The sequence below is a fragment of the Camelina sativa genome, chromosome 17 (assembly GCF_000633955.1).
Source record: "Camelina sativa cultivar DH55 chromosome 17, Cs, whole genome shotgun sequence".
NCBI lineage: Eukaryota > Viridiplantae > Streptophyta > Magnoliopsida > Brassicales > Brassicaceae > Camelina > Camelina sativa.
In genome coordinates this window covers 2,061,587-2,069,227 of record NC_025701.1, presented here as the reverse complement: position 1 = coordinate 2,069,227, position 7,641 = coordinate 2,061,587, and the positions used below count along the sequence as shown (strand labels likewise).

At 31.9% G+C, this 7,641-nt stretch overlaps 1 protein-coding gene across 3 annotated transcripts; it reads right to left on the bottom strand.

Moving 5' to 3' along the window:
• LOC104754677 (MATH domain and coiled-coil domain-containing protein At2g42465) lies at positions 1,216 to 4,401 on the bottom strand. 3 transcript variants are annotated; one of them, XM_010476916.2, is made up of 6 exons: positions 4,242 to 4,401; positions 3,135 to 3,344; positions 2,553 to 3,022; positions 2,207 to 2,367; positions 1,887 to 2,101; positions 1,216 to 1,758 (listed from the first exon to the last, which is right to left on the bottom strand). In XM_010476916.2, exons 3-6 carry the CDS (start codon positions 2,657 to 2,659, stop codon positions 1,330 to 1,332), a joined length of 912 nt encoding a protein of 303 aa, XP_010475218.1. In that variant the 5' UTR covers positions 2,660 to 3,022; positions 3,135 to 3,344; positions 4,242 to 4,401; the 3' UTR covers positions 1,216 to 1,329. The 3 variants fall into 3 exon arrangements, with proteins under 3 accessions (XP_010475218.1, XP_010475219.1, XP_010475220.1); XM_010476917.2 differs by having other exon boundaries at positions 2,553 to 3,019; XM_010476918.2 differs by having other exon boundaries at positions 2,553 to 2,718.

The following is a 7,641-nucleotide window of genomic DNA, read 5'->3' as shown; positions in this document are numbered from 1 at the left end:
AACATCTAAACATTTTTAGCTTTGTTAAATCGTACAAGCACAAACTTGATTTTCAATTACAATTTGTCTTTTAGTCTATAACATAAATACATATAAATACATCTTGGTACGTACGGACTTTAAACTAGTATAAAATAAAAAAGAAGATATGAAAAGGAGGATATTGAGATGAAGAAGCATAGACTTGATTAATTTGATCTTCTTAAAATTATTACGGTTAGAGCTAATATATATATCTAACAAAAAAATATATATAGATGTACATCAAACATACATTTTTTTCTATATGATCACATCTTGTACATAATTATTATAAAACAAAATCTTTTGAATATAGACCAATTTTTCTATACCTTTCCATTGATTAACAATTAATTTTACTCTATTAGTTTTCAAGGTACAGTAAAATTTCTATAAATTAATAATGTTGGGATCATGTCATTTTATTAATTTATAGTGATATTAATTATTAATTTATAGATATATATTTGAATTTTTTTAATTTTTTTAAAAATTAGAAATTGAAACAATTTTAGCTAAATAAGATTAGATTTTCAAATATTATAAATTTTATTATTTTGAAATTGAATTTGTAGATATTTAGAAAGCAATATTGACAAAAAAACTACAAATACTATAAACATATTATCATATACACATGATATACATAAATACAAATTTACGAATAACAATATAAGTCATTGTATTTTTTTTTGTTCTTGGTTTTCTCGGGGTATGTGTAGACACTGTTGTCTGCTACTGTTCATATATAAGGAGTGTTAAGCGTTGTGTGTGCCAACCTAGTATAGCCGGTGGGAGTACTTTAGCCAGCTCAGTTTTTAGTAGTAGTGCCTAGAGTTTTCTATGTGTGTAATGATTCATTCATTAATGCTGGATTTTCAATTATTCATATTTTTTATTAAAAGAAAAGCTTACGTCACGTCGTGCATACAGATATTTTTAACATCAATTCCAAATATAAGGAGAAATTATAACTAAAATAAAATCGATATGTATATAGAATACATTTGTGCCTCACTAATAGATAGATTATAGATTAATCTATATATTAATATTAATGGTTACACCTTAATTTTAGGGATATTCCAAATTGATAATTGATATATTAATGGTAACAAATTAAATCATCGATAGATTCTCTATGGTTTGGTTTATGAGGTGAAAACAATGAAACAGAGAGAGAGAGAGTCATCCTCCTCACTAATGTTTTGATGCGATGATCATAAGACAAAAGAGAGAGTCCACGCAAAAGATTCGTCCCATAAGGCAAAAAATTCATCCCATAAAACAAACATATAGTTAGTGATTTCAGACTGAGAAGCAAGAGAGAAAGAATTTCTTTATAATAATTCTCATGAACCCAAAGGAGAGAACACTAGAAGCAGCCGCACGTCTGATCTTCTCCTTGCGGACCTTGCCCAGTTTTGCTTGGAGATCTGACACAGTCACTTTCACATTCTTGACCCATTCCTCGGGGAGGTTTTGGACCTGACAAGCAGAGGAAGCCTCCTTGAGTTTTGACTTCAAAAAGTCTAGCTTGAAGCCTGCCTTGGTCAGCTCAGTGAATTGGTTTTGAGCATTTCTTAGTTCAGTCACAGACAAGCTCTGTGGAGATTTCCTCAGTGTCTCGATGAGGCAGAAGAAGATAGTGAAGTACACAGCCCTCATCTCTTTGGTCTTTGGGTTGAAATCTTCGAAGCATGGGTGATTCCCGCAAACCTTGGCCATTGAAAGACCCTGCCAAATTAAAAAAAAAAAAAGAATAAATTAAAAGAATAAATGAATTCATTAAGCAGTACGTGTAGTTGTTAATAATGGGATGGATACAAAGAAAAGAAAGGGAAACCGGTGGCTCATAAGCTTACTTGAGAAGCAAGGATCTGGACACCATAGAATTCGAATATATCATTCTCAGTTGATTTTCCTTGATGAACAACTTGAGTAACTTCAATGTTGAACTTAATGGTTAGTTTGTTCTCCTTGAGAAACCCTTCTTCTTGAAGCTTGTTAAGAGGCGACGTCCTAGAGAATATTCGGCCTGTGACCTCAGCGCAGAAGAATAAGTCTCTGCAGCTCTCGACTGTAAAATATAGATATATAATATACACCTTCGTAAATCAGTCAATCAGATAAACATATATATAAGTAAAGTAGCACATGGAAGATAGATAACCAAGTTCATTACCATTGGATCTGTAGAGCTCTTCGCCAGATTGATTCAAAAAAACGTATAAAAAATTAACTCTCCTTTTCCATCCAAGTCTCAATGATTTAGGATTATATGCGCTCAGACGCAGGGACACGTGATCAGAAACACAGTATCCCTTGGGATAGAGTTCAAGAAACCTAAGACAAAACCACAGATATATAAATACTTTTTTTCAGACAATATCCGACTAAGAAAGAGTTAAAGATCATAGGAACAATAATCACTAGTACTCTATATTGGTTGGCAGTACATTGCTTAGGCTTCCTCCTAACCCAACAGATCTAACAGAAATTTAAAACAAATAAGAGTCTTAACGATTTACCATTGGCACCCGCTGCCGCTTAAGTAGGGCCCCGACCGTATCGACTTCTTTATGTCGGAGAAGTTGTCTATCTCCCAACTGAATCTCGTCTTGAATTCCGTCCCCATCTAGCTTACCTCGGTTTCTTTTTTTTCTAGAGTTTCCTCCAGCTAGTTATAATAATATACTATATATATAAGAGGCGAAAACAAAAAATTTTAACAGCTAGGTCAAGCGAAATCTTTCAATCAATAGTATTCTAGTAGAAAGTAAATTATTCTTACCAAAAAAAAAAAATAGTAGAAAGTAAATTTTCTTTTTTTTCGCCAACCAAACATTTAAATTAGATTAAACCAAACCAAACCAATGCTCATATGTATATTAGAGTTTTGCTAAAGCGAACAATATTTAATAACAGTAAACGACGGAATTCCGGTAAAATTTTCTAGTGACATCTCTAATGGCTAATGGCAGAGCATAGATATCTCCTGCTGTAATAAACCAAAATACAAACCACAAACGTTAGGAAACTGATCAAACAATGATCTGCATTCTGCAATCATATCATATTTTCAAGGAGAATATTCAAAAACAAGAACTCACCGGTAAACGATCAATTGGTTTAGCTTTCAACAGCCACTGTGGCAACTGTTTCTGCTGAGCTACCTCTGATTTAACAACCTCTGGAGAAGACACTGAATCAACCTCTGTTCTCGCTCGTAACTCTGTAAACACTGTGGACAACACTTCAATGCCCTATTCGTAGGAAAAAAGCTCTTCAAGGGCGTGAATGATTCCAAATTATTGGCAAGCCTGAATAAAAAAAAAAAACATCAATCATACTGAGACAAATTCACAAATAGAATAGTGTACAACTTTTCATCTATAACATTTTCGATTGTGAAACCTGATGAAAAGAAACAGAAAAAACAATTTTAACAACCTTTGAAGATGTTAATAGTCTAAATGAAAAACGCTAAAACTTAGTAAAAAACGAGTGAACCCAAATTGGTTTATGTACACGATATACATCATTCATTTAAAATATTTAATAGAGGAACACTAAACCCTAATAGATTGTAAAACGAGAACCCAAACTCTCAATATATATATTTAACTACCTTACGAGATGATAAAAGTTTGATCTCTTGACACGACATGTTCTTTTGATTCTATAAGGAACAACAAAGCATCTCATGTATTCACTATCACATTGGAAGCAAACATGAAACTCTTGTGAATTGCAATGTAATGAAATCTTGAGGAAAAAATGTAAATGATAATGTTTATGCTGGATTTTACAATGAAACGAGGAAGTATAACATAAAAAGTTCACACTAGCTATTAGATTCTAAAGGAGAAAACCTCATCTCTCTCTTTAAGTTTTGATAAGCATAAAACTTGGTGGATTCTGTAATGGACTCATCATCCTCATCTTCTATCATTTCAATCTTCAATCGAAACTTAAACTTAAAGAAAAAAAGAAGAATTTGGAAAACACAGACATAGGACAACACAAAGAAAGACGTAAACCAAACGTGTAAACAAAACGTGTAAGACGTTCTCTCAAATTCCAGGAAGAAGCACTTGTAAACATATCACAGGCCTAAGAACTAACTACTCACAATCAATAAGAACTATTCATAATTTCCCCTTTCAGCTAGCAAACCCCAATTTCAATTGTGTGGATAGAAGATTGAGGAGACTCACCTGCTGCTTCTGGAGGCAAAATAGAATATGATAATCATCGAGGACGAAAGGAGCGTGGGATGCCGATGGCAATCTTAAAGTCATCAGATTGAGATAAATAGGCCGCCGCGGCGGCGTCTTCAACCAGGATTTCAAATCGATGATGAGAGCATCAAGCGCTTCCCAGTTGACACGTATGGAATCCCCTCATTATTTCTAATCACGATTAAAGACTGGTTCGGGTTGGGATCTAACCGGTTCGGTTCGGTTCAATTTTAATTAAACATTAAAAAAATCTCTAATTCGATTTGTTTCGTATTGACTAAGTGTGTTAGCTTGGTTGGGTTTATTTATCGAGTAGGGGTTTTTGCAAAATGAGTAAAGTTTCTGAATTTTCTCATTACTAATGTAAGTGTTTTTGCGCTTCAATTTTCGAATCGTTAAATGGGACGATACAACTCATAATGAATAAACACAAGAACGATAAAGATGAATTTCTTATCTGTGACATCGCAAATAAACTGATTTTCTTATCCCATTACCAATGTTTGCTTGTGTTTTCACTAGTACTTCGTGGATGTTGATGGTAACTAGGATTTTTATTTATAAAGTTAGGTTTAGATGAATGAAATTATCCCTGATGGCACCAATGTGTGATTAATATTACATATGTTTTGACCTAAGTAAAAAACAAATCTTGTTTATTAATTGTAGATGGTTTTTCTTTTTTTTAAACGGAATGGATTTTTTTTTTCTTTCAAAATTCTCTTTAAAATAAGCATCTATATTACTACAATATGTACATCAAACATAATTTTTTAGTATATGATCACATCTTGTACAGAATTATTATAAAACAAAAATTTTAGAAAATATGTCAATTTTATTATACATTTCCATTGATTAACAATTAATTTTATTCTTATTTCCAGGTATTCGCAATTGTGAAACTAATGCAAAGTCCTAAGTGATAACTTATGGTTAAAAATCAAAAATTGAGATTCCCATACTTTTCTTGAAAACTATCCTGAATTCATTTTTTTGGAATTTTAGAAAAATGTGTATACATGTTAAAAAAACCTTGAAAATTTCAAATAGTTACTATGACAAATAACATTTTGAGAAAATAGTTGTTTCATAAACAAAGCTACTATGTATTGATGTTGCCCAACAACAATGTAAAGTTTCTAAACCAACGATTAGGTTTTTAGAGATCGAGATATTTGGTGCATATCATTTTTAATTAATTGTGACGATGAAGGTTAGAAGCAAGACAACACCGAGATAGATTCAATTCTCTTTAATCACAAATGACATGAGGCCTTCGTGTCGTTAAAGCCTCATGTCTATTCAAATAACCCGTTTTCTAATAATTTATTACACTACACGATTTCAAATAATCTATTTTCTAATAATTTATTACACTACACAATGACGATGTGATGCGTTTATATGGCCGGTACTACTAGATTTGCAACTTAAAATTAGGTGACTACTAAAATAGCAAAACGACTTATCATGAGCATCATACGAGTTCTTGTTGATGAACCTCAAAGAATTTATATCATATAACTCCTGATTTGAAATTTTGAATCATGTTATTATGAAGTGACATTTTTTAATAACGATATATATATATATATATATATATATATATATATATATTTTATCTCCAATGGACGTAGTCTCAGTTCTTTTTAACCCTAAACCCTAAACCCTACAAGATTGTGAGAAACCGAGAGTAAAAAATGATTTCTAATCACGATTAAAGAAAACTAGTTCGGGTTGGGACCTAACCGGTTCGGTTCAATTTTAATTAAAAGAATATTAGTTCCGGTCTGTGTGCCTCAATGCATAATGCAGATGGGGAATCAATCTTCTTCTACGGATTTGTTCCACTTTTGGTCACGCTTGATCTCTCTCGAGCAAGACTCAGAAATTGTTAGTAACTTCTTTCGAACACATCTCTTGCTTTTTTTTTTTTTTTTTAATTTCGGTTTGTTTCATATTGACTAAATGTGTCACAAAAATAACTAGAAGAACATTTTTTCAGTTATAACTCAACAGGTTTTACTAATTACTAGTTACTATACAATTTAGCTCGTTCTTTTGACAGTAACCATGCTTCTCAAATGACTTAGTTTAAGGGGAGGGAGAGTTAGAAAAATAGGACCAAGTATTCTAATGGTTCTTGTCTAGTTTGTGGTTTTCTGAATTACTACTAGTTTGTTTTGTTGTTGGTGTTGTTATAAAGGGCTTAGCAATCAGTTTCGCAATCAAGAAACTATTGGATACTGAAATGAAGTATTCTTTGTCAGTTTTTTGGTCTTATATGTGGACTTTCATGTGCACTTGCTATCTGGTCCTCTTTTCTTCACTTATTTATTAGTAGTTTGCAACTAAAATATATTGTGCATGCTTAATTTCAAATTAAACGTTCAAGATTTTATCATATGCTGACTTTGAAGAAACTACTATTTATTGTTGCAAATGGTTGCACGGTTGAAGAGATTGAACATGTTGAAAAAAATTATTCAACCAATTTTCACCATTTGCATTGTAAAGGTTGAAGATGTTGGAAAATATTATTCAGCCCGTTCAACCAAAAAGTTGAAAAAATAAACTAATCATACAGCAAAAATCTTCAACTTGTTCAACCACTATTTTGGAGATGAATGAGTTGAATATTATTCAACCCAGTTTTGTTCAATCCACTTTTTCAATTTTGTTCAATTTTGTGCATCCATTTGCAGCCATTATTTGATATGTTTTGCAAGTATGAATCCATGTTATGACCATGACGGCGATAATAGTGCAAAACTACAGCTGGGCTAGAATTCCCCTGTTATATTAGAAACTAGAAGTCAATTGTTGAATATCATGTGTCAATTAAGAACTATAAATTTGATTAACAATAATAATGTAATACTCCTAGTATGCTAACTATAAATACTACAATAGTTGAAACGAAATCATGAATTCATTTTAATTCAGTATACAAGAGAGTAAGTGGGAAATATGAATACTAGAATACTACAGTATAAATTTCCAAAGCTTTAGAAGACTTATTTCTGAACAAAACAAAAATATCGTCGCAATCAAAAAGTCGTTGAAACTGAGTTTCAAAGTTTCAATGAATAATTTATGCACTCTTCAACTAATGACGATCGAGTATTTGATTGTATCACAAAAGATAGTTAAAGTGATTCTTTAATTATCCGATAGCTTTCCGTTACATAGAGTTTGGCACTCATATATGCTATTCCTAATTCCTAGCTCAGAAGACGAAGACAATAAGTTTTGTTTGGTGCGGTGGCTAATAAACGAATTACTACTACAGTTATTGAAAGTATAGGGCAAATTACGTGACCACACTCACTCATCATCTTCTCTAACGCCCATAATCTTTTTTTTTTTTTTT

Bases quoted from the DNA above. Each gene is read 5' to 3' on its own strand.
- LOC104754677 (XM_010476916.2), bottom strand. From the start codon at position 2,659: ATGGGGACGGAATTCAAGACGAGATTCAGTTGGGAGATAGACAACTTC. The intron at 2,368-2,552 runs GTAAATCGTTAA...GTTTTGTCTTAG, and splicing joins AGCGGCAGCGGGTGCCAATG to GTTTCTTGAACTCTATCCCA. The intron at 2,102-2,206 runs GTAATGAACTTG...TATATTTTACAG, and splicing joins AGAGCTCTACAGATCCAATG to TCGAGAGCTGCAGAGACTTA.